At 41.1% G+C, this 16,098-nt stretch overlaps 1 protein-coding gene across 19 annotated transcripts in view; it reads right to left on the bottom strand.

The window, feature by feature from the left end:
- Positions 1-16,098, bottom strand: part of Pard3 (par-3 family cell polarity regulator) — a 555,587-nt gene that overhangs the window by 232,286 nt on the left and 307,203 nt on the right. For all 19 annotated transcript variants that reach the window (XM_031341867.1, XM_031341876.1, XM_031341877.1 and 16 more), the window contains 4 exons: positions 14,952-15,319; positions 9,625-9,764; positions 7,964-8,092; positions 5,751-5,789 (listed from right to left, as the gene is read on the bottom strand). In XM_031341867.1, the coding sequence (XP_031197727.1) occupies positions 5,751-5,789; positions 7,964-8,092; positions 9,625-9,764; positions 14,952-15,319 (676 nt within the window). The remainder of the gene's footprint in view (positions 1-5,750; positions 5,790-7,963; positions 8,093-9,624; positions 9,765-14,951; positions 15,320-16,098) is intronic.

The following is a 16,098-nucleotide window of genomic DNA, read 5'->3' as shown; positions in this document are numbered from 1 at the left end:
GTGGGTATCTACTGTGTACATATGTCTGTAGAGCATGAACAAGTTCCCATCAAACTTGACTGCAGTTCTCTTCTTCATGCTTCTCCACTGACAAATTTGCCTTTAATGTTCAGAAAACAAAGGGCATTTTTTTTTGGCCAAGCATATTAGAAATAGGGGTCCTGCCTAATGTGTCCTGTGAAAGCTATTGAGTTTCCCATAATCCTCAGAGAAGAGAAGAATATCCAATGAGGAACAAAAATGGCCAATGGCCTTCTGCATTCCCTATCTAGTGTTTTCTCTTCTGTTAACACTCGTCCTGATAGCTGAGACCCTGACTGCCCAGGAGGGACTGTGAATCTACAGTGAACCTAAATCACATCATCCATTCCTAAAGAAGGGGAAATGACGATCAAATCTCTGGGCTGATGAAATGTATAAAACATATCGAAGAAAACAAAGGGGAAAAGTTGTAGACATAGAGTACTGTAAGATCAGAGAAGCACATGGTGACAGCTTATCAAGGCACTACTGTTCACAAACTTCTTACACAGGAGTCCTGCTCCACTGAGTCTGTAGCCTGTAGATCCCTGGAGGGTCCATAACGAGGGAGAGATACTTCAAATTCAAAGGAGAGGGGAGCAAGCCATTCACTAAGAAAGAGCAGGTCCACAATCGATAATCCCCTTCTGTAAACTCTAATTAAAAGCTATGAACTGACTGGGAACAATCATCCAACTGTTAAAGGCATTCTTCAGAACTATGACATTGAACAATGTGCTGAACTTAATGGGGTTCTGATGAACACAGTGGTGCAGAACTAACCTTAGAGCTCAAGAGGCTGAGGCTCGAAGATCCTGAGAACAAGGACAACCTGAGCTACTGGAAGGAAGGAAGGAAGGAAGGAAGGAAGGAAGGAAGGAAGGAAGAAAGGAAGGGAAGGAGGGAGGGAGGGAGGGGAAGGGGGGAGGGAACAAGGGAGGGAGGGAGCAAGGGAGGGAGGGAGGGAGGAAGGAAGGGAAAGAGGAAGGAAGGAAGGAAAGAAGGAAGGAAGGAAGTAAAGAAGGAAGGAAAGAAAGGAGGGAGGAAGGAAGGAAGGAAGGAAGGAAGGGAGGGAGGAAGGAAGGGAGGGAGGGAGAGAGGAAGGGAGGAAGGAAGGGAGAGAGGAAGGGAGAGAGGAAGGGAGAGAGGAAGGGAGAGAGGAAGGAAGGAAGGAAGGAAGGAAGGAAGGAAGGAAGGAAGGAAAAGAGGGAGGGAGAAAGGGAGGGAGGGGATAAGGGGGAAGAGAGGGAGGGAGGGAGGGAGGGAAGAGAGGGGAGGGAGGAAGGAAGGACAGGAGGGAGGAAGGAAGGGAGGGAGGGATAGAGGGAGGGAAGGAGGGAGGGAGGGAGAGAGGGAGGGATAAAGGGAAGGAGAGAGGGAGGGATAAAGAGAAGGAGAGAGGGATGGATAAAGGGAAGGAGGGAGGGAGGAATAAAGGGAGGGAGGGAGGGAAGGACAGACATAAAGACATATACATGTACACCCTGGAATGACAAGTGAATGTATAAACAGATAAGAGCATCTATAGAAGGCAATTTGAGAGCCTCTAAGCTTGCATATTGTATATTGAGCTGAGAACTGACTGTGGCTATGTACAGAGATTTGTGGGGATGCTATCTGCCTTTATTACAACATCCCCAGAGATTAAAGATAAATTTTATTTTCATTATTTGAACCCATCTTTCTGAGATTCACTACTTAGATTGTTTATTCATTATTATTTTTGTAGTTATTAGAGATTGAACTCAGAATGGGTGTTGCTCATTCTAGAATCTTTGTCTTTGTTCCCCTTTCCCCGTAACCCAGATCCCCTTCCCAAACTTGTTTTTGTTTTGTTTGTTTGTTTTGTTTTTTTGAGACATGGTCTTTCAAGTTTCTGAGACTGGCCTAACTCCACAGTACCCCATGCAGGACTTGGTACAACACTCCTCCTGCCTCAGCCTCCCCAGTGCTGAGACTACCAGGTCTGTTTATTAAATCACAATCATATATCTGGATTTCCTATGTTATTTCCTGATTCAATGAAAGGCAAATATTCTTAAAGGCAATTTTTTGTTTGTTTATAGCAATAATAGTTATTAATTTCCAGTATCTGACCAGAAAAGTAGCACCTCAAAATTAGGAAAACCCAAGTGGAGGGATATTCTGAAAGAGAATAGGTTTTCACTGTTGTTTTTTTCAAAAATGTAAAACAAAGATACACTAAAGAACCACTCCTGACTAAGATTCTAGACACGTGACTAAATGCCATGCCATGACCCTGCTTGGACTGGAGCCTAGAAGGCTATTCTGACTTCTTACTCGTTTATTTTATAAACTACTGTGGGCAGTTACAGCACTGTAAAGCCAAGCGTGGTTTATTGGTTCAGACAACTAGAGCAGGACTACATAAGAAAATGTCCTTGCATTGAGACATTCAGGAGTAAAGGAGAATCACATAAATAATTTACTGTCAGTTCAGGGGGAACAAATGTTATACAGTGAGAATGGTGTGAAGCCCTTGTGGAGGGAAAAGAGTGAAATCAGTGTTTAACATTCCAGAGTGCTACCAGTGGCAGATGAAGTGGAAACTTCAGGGTTCTTTGGAAAGTCAGTTGGATGGTGTTTTGCTGCAGCAAACATGAGAAGGAACATTTCGCTGAAGCAGACACAGGTGAAAGGATATTCTGTTCAAGCCAGCATGTGAAAGGACATGTGATGAAGGATTCTTCACTTATGACATGCATGTATTGGTCTGTCTTACATTGTGTAGTTAAGCCGCATTTGCCAGGACTCCATAAAGAGAAACACAGAGACTTCTGTAGTATGCTACAGTTTCTTGCCACTTCAGTGGACTTGGGCTGACTGGCAGAGTGATGTCAACTGAGGCAAGACCCGTGGAAGACATGGGATGTTTGGAGGACTCAATGGACAGTGACAGCAGTTGAGCTAGGCTTTCTTATAGAGCTAGCTATGCATCTCTTGTGGGTCTCACGTCTTTGCTGACCTTTGCTTTGCTTAGATGCTAAGCAGAGAACTTCTCCTGGTGTTCCTCCCTGTCCCTCCTGCTGACTCGTGCTGAGACTGAGGCCTGGCTGTCTCTGCTAGATAGTGACACTGCTTCTGATTCCTGCTGCTATCTATCCTTACTCTACCAAGCTGGACTGCTGATGTATTCATGAAGTGTTTGCACGTAGCTCGAGCTGCCTCTGCTGAATTGCTGATTTCCAGAGAACATAGACAGGAGTTGCTCCAAAGAATGTTCCTAAACACTTCCCCCATATCCTTTCTTTCCCATTACCTCTGGTGGGCTGACAGGGAGGCTAAAGTGTTTAAGAACCATCATTAAAAATAGGTTTTGAAAAATATTAAAGTTACAGAAGAGGTGGATGAAGAGAACTTCCTGAAATTTTCATGCTAAGAAAAAAAAAATAATAATAAGGTAATTAACCCAGAATAGCCTTGAAGCCTATAACTTACAGACTTCAACTAAAATAAAATAAAATAAAATAAAATTTTGAAGTTAAAAAAATGTACAAAGTTTATTGCTATGCTACAAAGACAACTGAGAACAAATAATAAAAACATTTTGAGGGAACTATGTCAGAAACATTAAGCAGTTGTTATCACGGTAAAGGCACCATAAGGAATTCCAACTCAGTTCCTTAGCGAGTCAGCTCTGTTTGTCTTTCCAATACCCCTACATCCCGCAAAGACTTGATAAGAATTGGTGTAGGCAGATGAAGGATTCTAATCACATTATGCTTTGCAGAAACCACAGAAGTCAGGAAGATTCAGAGCCGCAGAGGAGTGCATTTCATCCCACAGCCGTTCCGCAAATCCCTCTTTCCATGTTTATACAGCAAATGCTTTGGGATGCAGCTATAGCAATGTATAATACTAATCATAAGATAAAAATAAATATGTACACATAAAGATGTAGGAGAACAGAAATGTCCCTTGACTCACAGTGAAATCCCACCTAGGCAGACCTATTCTGAGATGAAGATGCTGCAAAACCAAAACGCATTTAGCATTCTCAATGCTAAAACACTGTTAGCTTACATTTGGATAAAACATCTACTACAGAGATTTTTATCTCATAAGGCATTCAAGCTCTCCAGTCACCTATTGATTTCTCGTGGAAACTGAGATAAGAGGATGTTATATGTATGTTTTGTTCTCCTGTGAAACTGGTATTTTGACCCTTTGTAAGCTGAGGGCTGCCTGTGTGTCAGCTTTTTAAAGTCATGGGTATTTTTTAATCCAAAGCAAATCCACATTTTCTTTTTGCTCAAGATTTTCCAGGACTTTTGATGTTTAAGTTCAGGTACAGCTAGGATTTACTGGGGGCTGGTAAAGAAAGTGTCAAAATTGTAATGGTGAATGGTTGGCTGTGAGTTCAGCTCTATGATAGGATGCTCGGTATTTATGCGGGGTCCAGCCCAGAACTAAGTAAATAAACCATTTTTTATAAATGTTGTTCTAAAGGCTGAGTAAAGCACAGTCTATTACTAAATTGAAATGCCATCTTTAGACACAAACATACATACATACAAATATGCATACATGTTCACACATGTGTGAAAAATTTGTTTCCAGAAATGTTCATTGGAGTTAGAGGGTCTATTCACCCATGCTTTGACAATCCCTGCTGGCCAACACTACACAGCTTTCCGTTACCTTTGCCACAGTGACTGTCTTTTCAAATAGAACGATCTCCTCAGCTTCCCTCTCTCACTGGCATCTTCAATGTGTAAGACCACTGTGGTTTTCATGGCTGTCTCTGGCTGAGTCATTATATAACCAAAGCCTCAATCTTGTGGCTATTTCTAACCTGTACTCATAAGTGTGTAATATTCTTGATGCTACTTCCTAACTCTGTTCTGAGGTCTTATTCGCCATCCAGTTTTAAAATGATAAAATATTTGAGAATATCATTCTATTTATTGACATTGATAGTTTATGTATATTTTAAAAATCAAGTGTGATTAAACCCTTATAGTCTGATGATTTTTGGTTTACCTATTTGGTTACAACATTTTGTGGGGGAGAAGGGGGGAGGGCTCCTACATAGCCCTGGTTGTCCTGGAACTCATTATGTAGAGTAAGCTGGCCTGGAACACACAGAGATCCACCTACCTCTGCCTCCCAAGTTCTGGGGTTAAAGTCATGAACCACCATACTTGGCTGAGTTTGGGAATATTTTTATTTGCTATTTAAGATGCAAAGGCCCTATAATATGCAAAGATCCTGACTTTTATCTGGCTATTTAATATCAGCATTAAATTCTCTCTCTTCCACCATGTAGTACATCATCACAGAGATAAACATATTGCCTATAACAGACAGAATACGGCCTACTCTTAGTGCCCAGTGTGGATTAGTCTTCTAAAATGGCCATAGTTGAGCTGCATCTGGACTTGGACTTGAGCTCAGAATGCCTGACTTATCCCCCACCCTTTTTTACAACTCTGTTTACATTAATCACTGACATATCACCATATCTTTATTCATTATACTTTATATTGCACTCTCTTAACCTCACCATTTTGTACAAAGGAACAGAAAATAATTCTGACGTCTCCCTTTTTATGCCTGTTTACAAGCCTCCCCTCCAAGGCCTTTCCCCCAATATAGAAGTAAATAAAAATTATTTTAAAATTAGATCACTTTGGTAAAGAAGCAAGACAAATAATATCACAGTGAATTAGCAAGTATTGAAACATCTCTAAAGACAAGCTTCTTACCGTTTCTTTTGGAGTCTGCATCTGGCTTGGTTCAGCATTCTAGAAGAATTAAAGAGAAACATTAGTACAGACTTTTTTTCATCATCAAGGCCCAGGGATACAATGCTTTATTAAAGGAGATTAGATTGTTTTAAAATTAGATTGTTTCCTTTACGTTGTAAAGTAAACATTGTAAGGTCATTGTAAGTGGGCTGACAGATGGCTGTCTTCTGGACTGTCAGGGTTTAGGTCCAGATTTCAACAGTTCTTCTAGACAGAAGTCTCCTCATTCATTCATATTACCCTCTAAGCTGTGTGTAGGAAAAGAAACCTCATCAAACTCTGTATCTAAATACGCTACTACTTCTAAATGTGTTTTCCAATCTCCCTAAACCAAACCTCAGGGCCATTTGAAAGCTACATGGATAAAAACCAGTCTGTGGGAAACACTTGATACTAGAACATGTTCTACGGAGAACACATATAATTCTTCCGATATAATACAGAACATGAAAGGTTGATAATTTAGTTTATTTAATTTTTAACAAAAGACAAAACACTGATTAAAAATATGTAGATTAAGGTCCCTGGAACTGAGACAGAGAGAAGAGTTACATTAATTGGAGTTAAGAATTATTTTTAAACACTCCCTTTGACTTTTCAGAACTGTTATTATTTTAAGTCTCAAAAAAGCAGCTGCAGCGTACATAACAGACTGACAGCCTACTGGCCCTGTCCTTAATGAAAAGCTCACAAGCAATAAATTAAATGGGGGAGGGGAGGGGGAGCTGGAGCAGCAGACGGGAGAAACAGAAGTCTGGAAGATCCAAATTGGCCCAGAAGAACCTGCATAACCTCAGGCTGGCACTCACTCCCCTGTGAGACTGCTGAAGAACAGTGCTGCAGTTTGGCAGGCTTGGTAAGGCCAACATGCAGAGTGCCAGGCAGGGCTGGGGCTTCCTGCCTGCCCAGGGGAGGCTGGTGCTGAGTTGAGGGCTCATTTGCAATCGAATAGAGACATCCCAGATTTAGGATCAGGTGGCATCTTAAACACAAAATTGGAAAAGAGTGGAGGAAACGGAAAAAAAAAAAAAAGGCATTTAAATGGAGAGATGATGCATTAAACATTTGGTAACTATGACGAAGTTTTCATAATTTATTCAAAATAAACACAACACAACGCACAAAAGTGTTCACTTATCACCCTATCAGGGTCTGAAATCCCCACAAAGCCAAGTAAGACTGTTAGGCCTGTGCATAACAAGGGATTGGACACCCGTGGCTGAGATTTAGCTTTATTTTAACAGCTATTTAAATAAACAACTAATTTCTATAGTGAATATGTCAGCCATGATGCATCACAATGCATAATTTAAGAGAATCGGGCCTATGTGACGGATTTGGGAACTGTAGCCCTAAATCCTGTCACTTGTCAGGACTACACAAAGCTAGCAGCTAGCTGAAAGGAGATATCAAACATCTGAGATGGCTCAGGTCAAATCTGCTTTGGAATATTTAAGATGCTACTTGTGCCTGAGCCAAAACAACCTTCTAACCACATCAAAAGATAAAGATGACTATTCCAAACAAGCCAATTTTATATCAAAGTATATAAAATTCATATAGAAATAATAAAAATAGCATTTTTTTTCAAAAGCGTATTCAGAACTACATTTACGCTCCGCATCATATTCCCACCAAAAAACATTTCAACACCTCTGCTTAGTGGTTAACATCAGTGTGGAGGCCAAAGGTGAGCTACAAACAGTGCCTACTATTTATGTTTTCCTGACAAAGGTCACCTGTGCTTATGACATGTCTCTATTTTCCTAGCACTAACTTTGTAAGCTTCCCTATCCATCAAACAGGGAGCACCATTACCTTTGCTTAGGTGTAATTACTACAAGAATCTGAAACTCGAAAACCTGTCACATGAGGGGAGGAGATGACAGCGTTTCAAGTATAGCCTTTGGGGTGACTGTTATGAAATAACTGACATCTTGGGGTTCAGCAGAGTTAGCAGGAGAAACAGTGATAAACACATGATTTCCCTGAAACCCTTCTTATACGCTGTTTATTAAGCACCTATCCATGCATTGAGCTATGCATGAAGAAAATAAAAGCTATAGAGACCCCTTATGGCAGGTGGGCACAGACATTCACCACTGAGTAGGCAGCCTAGGTCACTGGTTCGCATGCGCGAGAAGTCTGCCATCCACCTTACAGTTACACACCATTTCCCTGGGGTGGAAAGCCTCTTCCTGACGAAAGACCAGAAGGCTCACGGTCCCCTCCATCTTGGTGCTTCTCAACAAGGAAACAACCTCCTCCTGAGACTTGCCTGCTAAATCTACTCCATTGACCTAAAGCAAAGAGAAAATTTTTAGTTACAACCCTGCCCAGACCTGAAGAGGAAGAAAAGCCAGAGATCCAGAACTGACAGTGTTTGTTAGTGAGTTGAGCCTTTTTGTGCAAATTTTGGTTGTGACTAGGTAACCACGGAAGCTTTGGTAGCTCATAAAAGAAGTCAATCAGGTAGCCAGATGTCAGTGAGGAAGCAATAAATCCTTTACGGCTGACCCATAAACCAGAGCTGCAACTGCCATAAATATGCTATAAACAGACAGCAACCACAAGGTCAAGTCAACATGAAGCCACTACAGGAACTAAGCTCTTGAACAGCATGTGTGGAATGGGTTTTCCAACAGCCAAATGGGAGAATACAGTAGGAGTCTTTTAGTAAAATGCTTTAAGTTTCAGTGAAAATGAAGAATAAATACTTTACTATTAAAAAGTAAACACTAAACACCAAAAAGAATCACTAAAAAAAAATAGATAGGTAGATAGATAGATAGATAGATAGATAGATAGATAGATAGATAGATAGACAGACAGACAGACAGACAGACAGACAGACAGACAACAGTTTGGTAGGGAAAATAATGGCCCAGTGTTGAACTCTTGCCTAGAATCCCCAGTGACGGCACTTGGGTATAGCTCAGTTGTAGGCTTGTGGCTTGGTGCTGTGAGGCACAGCTCAGTACAGAACCACTAGCATGAGAGTGGATCAAGCTTCATTTAGAATAGGTCTTATGCTGGGCAGTGGTAGTATATGCATGCCTTTAATCCTAGCACTTGGGAGGCAAAAGCAGGTGGATTTCTGAGTTGGAGGCCAACCTAGTCTACAGAGTGAGTTCCAGGACAGCCAGGGCTACACAGAGAAACCCAGTCTTGAAAACCAAACCAAACCAAACCAAAACAAAACAAAACAAAACAAAAAAAGAAAGAATAGTAGGTCTTAAGTTCTGAGTTGGTGCCTCTTTCTTTTACACAGCTTTCCACATCAGAAATTACGTCTGTGTGTATTTTTGCAGTGACCTTAAATACCAGTGAAGTTAAACCCATAAGCATCAAAAGGAGATTTCTAAAATGTGTTTTCCTTGCTGATGACGTTGGATGCTGCAGCTCATCTCATGGTCCAGGTTGCCATGCCAACCTTTTGGCCTTTTGGCCTTTCAAGATACGTTGTCCATGTTCACTCTATCTGCCTTGGTTCTGTTGTCTAAGTAAAGTTGACCTGCCCATGCTGACACACATTAAGTATAAAGCAGTCTAAAGTCACAATCACGAAGGTATGGTACATGCATAATGGACAAGACACACTCTGGCCTCATAAACCAAATATCTATATAGTTAATATTTATGAATAATCTAGACATAGAGGTAATTTCACTTCAGACAATATAGGGAAACATACAGTGAAACTAATTGTTTTCTGATGCAACATTTCTGCTCAACTACATAATTTCCTATTTCATGAAAACATTTTCAAGTTAACTCCCAAAGAAAGGAATTTTTCAGGGAAGCCAGGAGCCCTGGCCTAGAAGCCACTCACCTCTATTAGCCGGTCTCCTGCCTTGAGTCTGCCATCCTGAATGGCAGCCCCTCGAGGAAGAATGTTCTTGACATAAATGGGGGCTGAGCCACCAATGGTGACGTCTCGGGAAGTGATGCTGAATCCCAGTCCTTCTGTGCCTAAGACGGAGACAGAGACATCTGTAGGTGCTGCTACTGTGTACTGCGGGCTGCACCAGGTGCACCACATGCAAAGGATTGGCCGGTGCCCTGCATTATAAGCTGGCCCATACTCTGTATTGGTTTTACATTTGATAACATCCAGTGGCCTACACTTCTTTTAATGCTTTAAAAGTTTTAATGAAGTTTTCAAACTAGACTGTTTGGAAGATTTAAAATGTTTAGCATTAGAAACCATTAATCTTCTTTGGTGGTCTTACCAAGGGCAAATTACAAGTTAATGAACTCATATGTGAACTTTAACTCTTTGGGTACCAAACAGCTCTGCTTGAAGAGACTGCCCCACCTGGAGATCTATCCCATATATAGACACCAAACCCAGACACTATTGCAGATTCCAAGAAGTGCTTGCTGACAGGAGCCTGATATAACTGTCTCCTGAGAGACTCTGTCAGAGTCTGACAAATACAGAGGCAGATGCTTGTAGCCAACTATTGTACTGAGCATGGGGTCCCCAATGGAGGAGTTAGAGAAAGGACTGGAGGAACAAAAGGGGTTTGCAACCGCATAGGAAGAACAACAATATCAAACAAACAGACCCCCCAGAGCTCCCAGGGACTAAACCACCAACCAAAGACTACACATAGAGCAACCCATGGCTCTAGCTACATAGGTAGCAGAGCATGGCCTCTCAGACATCAATGAGAGGAGAGGCCATTGATCCTGTGAAGGCTTGATGTCCTAATATGGGAGAATACCAGGGTGGGGAGGTATAAGTGGTTGGGTGGGTGGGTGGGTGGGTGGGTAGGGGAGTAGCCTCATAGAAGCAGGGGAGGAGGAGATGAGATGGGAGTTTGCACAGGGGAAACAGGGGAAAGGGGATAACATTTGAAATGTAAGTAAATAAAATATCCAATTTTTTAAAAAAAGAAATCAGGCATAAATATTTCTGTTAAAATTTATAAAATCTCTGGGGTCTGGAGAGATGGCTCAGAGGTCAAGAGCACTGTGTTCTTGCAGAAGACTTGGGTTTGATTCCTAGCACCACATGGTGGCTCACAACAACTACAGTGTCTCTTTGGCCTCCACAAGCATGGCATGCATGTGATGCAGACATACATGTAATATGTCTATATACCTAAAGTAAAAATAAACTCTAAAAACTCCATGAGACCTCGAAAATCAAGTGTTGGTGATAATGGTATCCAAATCTAGAGCACAAGGCAGGAGAAATGGAGAAAAAAGTGTTCAGGAACAGTACATAGAGCCATAATATTTTAGTATTCATCCTTCCTCGTACTCCGAGTATAGCCACCAACTTAGATACATGAACTATGACTATCCTGCTCTCCTTTGTCAAGTTCCCTTCCAAGTAACTGAAATGCTCCCATGTGTGGTCCCATCCCCCACGGTGGGCAGCTTACTCAGGGAAGACTCCACCTGGGATCAGGGAAACTCTAAGGCCACCCTTCTCATGTTTAAAGGTACCAAGGTTCATGACATATCAGTAATTACTTTTTGATTAAATGACTTCATGTTATCTTTGGTAGATTTCTTCGCAAACAATCTTAGATCAGTTTGTTGGGGAAAGGAGTTATACCCCCATTAGAACCCAAATTATAAAGAACAGAACCTCACTGAGGTGCAGCGTGTGGAGCCTGACAAATTTCTGTGGAATCACAGAGTTCTATACCACTCTAACGAGCAATTTCCATTTAAGAGCATTTACTTCTTGTGCTACGTTTCAGTTAATAGGATGGCAAAGGCATGGCCATTGTGAGAAGGATGAAGAGATACACAAGGTCAACAGTGGAGAAGAATATCCGAGTGTGACATGATGAGGTTCACATAAAAATGAATCAGAACATGTAACACAGGAGAAAACAGACTAATATATATGAGTTGAAGAGAAAAGAGCAGAAATGAATCTCAGTAGTTCCTGAAACGAAACATGCCAGAAACACTCTCAGGCTCAAACAAAACCCTTTAGGCCCAACCGGAAGCCACGTTAAGATTCACTGTTAGGTCTGTACTGAAGCCTTGAATGGCAATCTATCCATATGAATTTTAATAATTATTCTTCTGAGGCGGTCCCATATGTCTCTGTGCCTTCACGAGACTCTAAAGGCTGGCAATAACATCTATTAAGAAAGGATTTTAAATTATTCTCTTTGGCAATATTAATTCATACAAACTACAAAGATGGACTATTATAGGAACCACAATTCTATTAAAATAACAGCAGTAACCCCTAAATCTATGAGTCAGAAGTTCAAGCAATGACCTTTAAGGGAAAGATAAATAGATGTCAATTTTCATCTGGTGAAGCCAACAAGACATTCTGCACTGATGGAAACAGATTACTAACCCTCTCCTCACACTTTATTAAAAAGCTAATTTCTACAAAAGAGCAGGGGATTTGAGAATGCCAGAGCGGTAATAAATATTAAGAAATCATAATTATCGAAGCAAGTGAGTTGGGGCTTCTCTGTTCTGTAGCCTCATGTGACGGAGTTCCAAAATTATTTCAGTGAGTGATTATCCCAGAGGCTTCTTTTTTTAGTACAAAGCATTGACTCCAGCTTGCAAATTAATATCACTTAGAGCACAATGGTTTACTTTGTGTTGAACATATATTTAATATGATCACACTATTTTTTAATGGGCCTCATAAAACTCCCTCAACGTTACAAGAATTGGTAAAAACAAAACTTCCCAGCTACAAGGAAATATTTAATTCTGAAGCAATCATTATGACCATATCTGTATTCAGTCCTAATCAAAGACAATCAACGTTCTCTTCCTTCTTAAGTATAGTCAACACAATCTGTTTATGAAAAACATCTGTAGGCACTGCTGTAAAGGCAGCAGCTACTTCTGTTGCATATTTTCCCTGCTGGTTAACAAAAATCAATACAAATCTATGGGACGCTGCATCATTTAGATTAGTAAAAGTTTGAGAAATATTTAAATAAAACCCACCACTTTTAATTTTCATTTATGAATGAAGATTAGACTTCCTGAATTAGTCTAATAAACGGCTTCCACCTTTCTAGGTGATACAAAGCAAAGCTACTATTATTAAAAATACTAAAAATATTGACTCTTTTAATAGCAAGTAAAAATGACCTGCAATGAATGAGCCCACCTTACATCATAATTTGTCATGTTTATTATTTCTGCAAAACTTCAGTTGATTAAATGAATGTGCCTCCCTTAGTAAAGAGAACTATGATGTTATAGATAATATTTTTATGAAGTAGCCAAACACTGGCTAAGTGAATACTGTCTTTGCCCTAGAGAATATGAGCAAGAGTTTTATTTTTCATACACCACTATTGTGGTACTTGACATATTTTTGGTTAAAACCCAAAGCCTGTCACTTGAATAGAAAGAGGAGAATGTGAATTGGACCATCCCCTCACTGAGAATAGACAGAAAACAAAGCACTTCCCATACAGCTTACAAAGTGCAGAATCACAGTATCAAGTTCTGTTTGTGCCAATCAAGTATTTGTGGCTCAAAAGCCAATCCTCAGAAGCTATGGCTCAAAGTTCAGTGGAAGAATTGTTTTAGGAAAGAGACAGCAGGTGCATAACACTTCCAGTGCGACCCCAGTGGAAAGGAGAATGAACTGAATGCCACAATATGAAAGACACGCTGGCAAGGCCGTCCACAGCTGCCAAGCACAGGTAAGTCATCCTGGATGACTCTCCAGCTGCTGCTGGAGCAGGCCAAGCTCAGAAAGGCATTTTCTTTTTAAATAAAGCCATAATTTGAAAGGCATGGCTTTGAAATGCTCAGCTAAAAGGATACACAGAAAGCAAAGTGTATCTTGTCCTTGACATAATGCCATTGGCTAGCTGAAGGTCAAGTGTGTCTGTCACTCTGCATAATAGAGAAGACGAACTGTAAGCACTTTCCCATGTGCACACATCAGCCATGTTCCCATGTGCATGGATCTGCCATCTACAGGAAGGAGGTACATAAGTAAATCACTAAAAGAGGGGAAGACTTAACAACACTTGTCACCATTTTCTGTCACTGTCAAGAAAATGAAGTTGTAATTCTACAGAAGAAAGAGCAAACAGACAATTGCGTGAATAAGACAGTTTCAAACATAGGTTCTCCTTCCCATGACATACTGAAGGCCAGAGGAACCTCTAACATCCTGCTTAATGCAATGCCTTGGCATGGTGGCCAATCAAGACAGTCAGACCTCCATTATTATTCTAGACATTGAAGGAAAACCTGTAACCTAATTTTTAGTATAAAAAATGCTACCCTAGAAATAAAAGCTGGTTTTTTTTTTTTTTTTTTTTTTTTTTTTTTTTTTTTTTTTTTTTTTTTTTTTTTTTTTTTTTTTTTTTTTTTTTTTTGGTTTTTTTTGTTTGTTTGTTTTTTTCTGAGACAGTGTTTCTCTGTATAGCCCTGGCTGTCCTGGAACTCACTCTGTAGACCAGGCTGGCCTTCAACTCAGAAATCTGCCTGCCTCAAAAACAAAACAAAACAAAACAAAAAAAACCCCCACATGATTCTTGCAAACATGTGTTGTAACTTATTCAAAAGCTTTACATTTTAATTACATTCCTTCCAATTTGTATGTACATGTGTATGCACATGTATTTGTGTGATATGATGTGTGTGTGCATGTGCGTGCATGTGTGTGTTCGTGTGTGTGTGTGTGTGTGTGTGTGTGTGTGTGTACGCGCACGTGCGCACATGCGTGTAGACCAGATGTTAGAGTGCAGTGTCTTACTCAAACATTCTCTGACTTATGTCTCTCACTGAACCTGGAGCTTGTCAGTTTGTCTAGACTGGCTAGTCATGAAGAAAGCAACCTACCCCTCCCCCCACCCACCCCCAACTCCACAATGTGCCTGGCTTTTATGTAAATGCTGGGAATCTGAACTCAGGTCCTCATGCATATGCAACAGGCACTTTACTACCAAATCCATCTCCACAGCACTAGGTGTTTTAAGTTTGACTGAGTAGGGCTAAAGATCAGGGCAGAGTACCCTGCAAGCAAACTCAGAGCCTTGGGCTTTATCCTGACCACTAAACCCTTAACAGAGGAAGATAACAACAAAAGAACACACCCAGCCCCACCTCAGTACCCAGAGTACTCTCTTTAAGTAGTTGCTCATCTTCTGAAAGAAACTCCATCTGAGAATAAACGCACCATACCTTTCTTAAGCTGGATGTTGAGCCTCTTGCCTACTTTCTTCGTGTTGTACATGCTACCTACACTGGTACTAAGCACATTCGGTGGAGCCAAGGCCGGGGCTGTGGGTGGTTTGGTTGAGGCATGAGCACTATGAGGTAGTCGGGGGTGAGCATCCAGCTGCTCTGGTGGCTGACTCAGTCTGGGTGCTCTGGGCAATGCTTGAGGCGCATTGTTGGCCACACAGTGGCTGTCTGGGCTGAAGCGGCCGGGGGAGTAGTTGTTCTTCTCTCGTTGGGAGAGTTGTTCATACCGCTCCTTGTTTGCTGCAGGGACCACATGGAACCAAATGACACGCGCACGCATGGCTTGGCGGAACATATGTTGTGCTCTGGATTTGACAAAGAGTGGAAGATTAGCAAATGAAGACCAGCAGAGCAGAAGATAACATGAGCTCGATTAAGTATACTAATTAAGCAATAAGAACCAACAGGCTGCTGGAACCACGTTGCAAGCCCTGATAGAAGCAGGGCAGTTTCTCCAAATATAAATTTCTCGTTCTGTAAATAATAATGATGAACCTACCTAGGATTGTAGATAAAATACACTGCCCATACTTTAAAGCATCAATCATGATAAGTGCTAACACATGTATTCTAATTTAATGCTGACAGAAATTAAACAGCTTTCTTTCTCACAGGTCTGTCCCACCTGCAATCCATGGTCCACATCCATTTCAGGATAGCTACGAATGCAATCCAACATACTTATAGATGGCAACGACATATCACAATGTCAAAGGCAGGATATCCCTGCACAGAATTATGCCACACTGACAAAGGCATGAAGCATTTTCTTACTAAAGGGGTCAAAGAATTTTTAAGGAAATACTTTAGAGTATACTTACGGATATAGAGGAGGCAACTAGCCAGTCATCACTTATCAGCAAAATTGGTTCAAGTTTGCTGCAGAAATCTGACAAACACTAAGTCCTGCAAACAGATCCTAATGATGCACTAACTGCACCCTGCCCCGAATCTGGGATCCTACCTGTTATGGAGCCCTAAGACCCATTGTAAGGCAGTTCCCACTGATGCTGGCCCAGGTCTCTCAGCCAAATAAGAGTGCTATGCCCACCATACCAACTCTAAAAGGCTTAGTTGTTGTTAT

Source organism: Mastomys coucha, unplaced genomic scaffold (assembly GCF_008632895.1).
Source record: "Mastomys coucha isolate ucsf_1 unplaced genomic scaffold, UCSF_Mcou_1 pScaffold22, whole genome shotgun sequence".
Lineage (NCBI taxonomy): Eukaryota > Metazoa > Chordata > Mammalia > Rodentia > Muridae > Mastomys > Mastomys coucha.
This window is presented reverse-complemented; position numbering and strand designations above follow the sequence as displayed.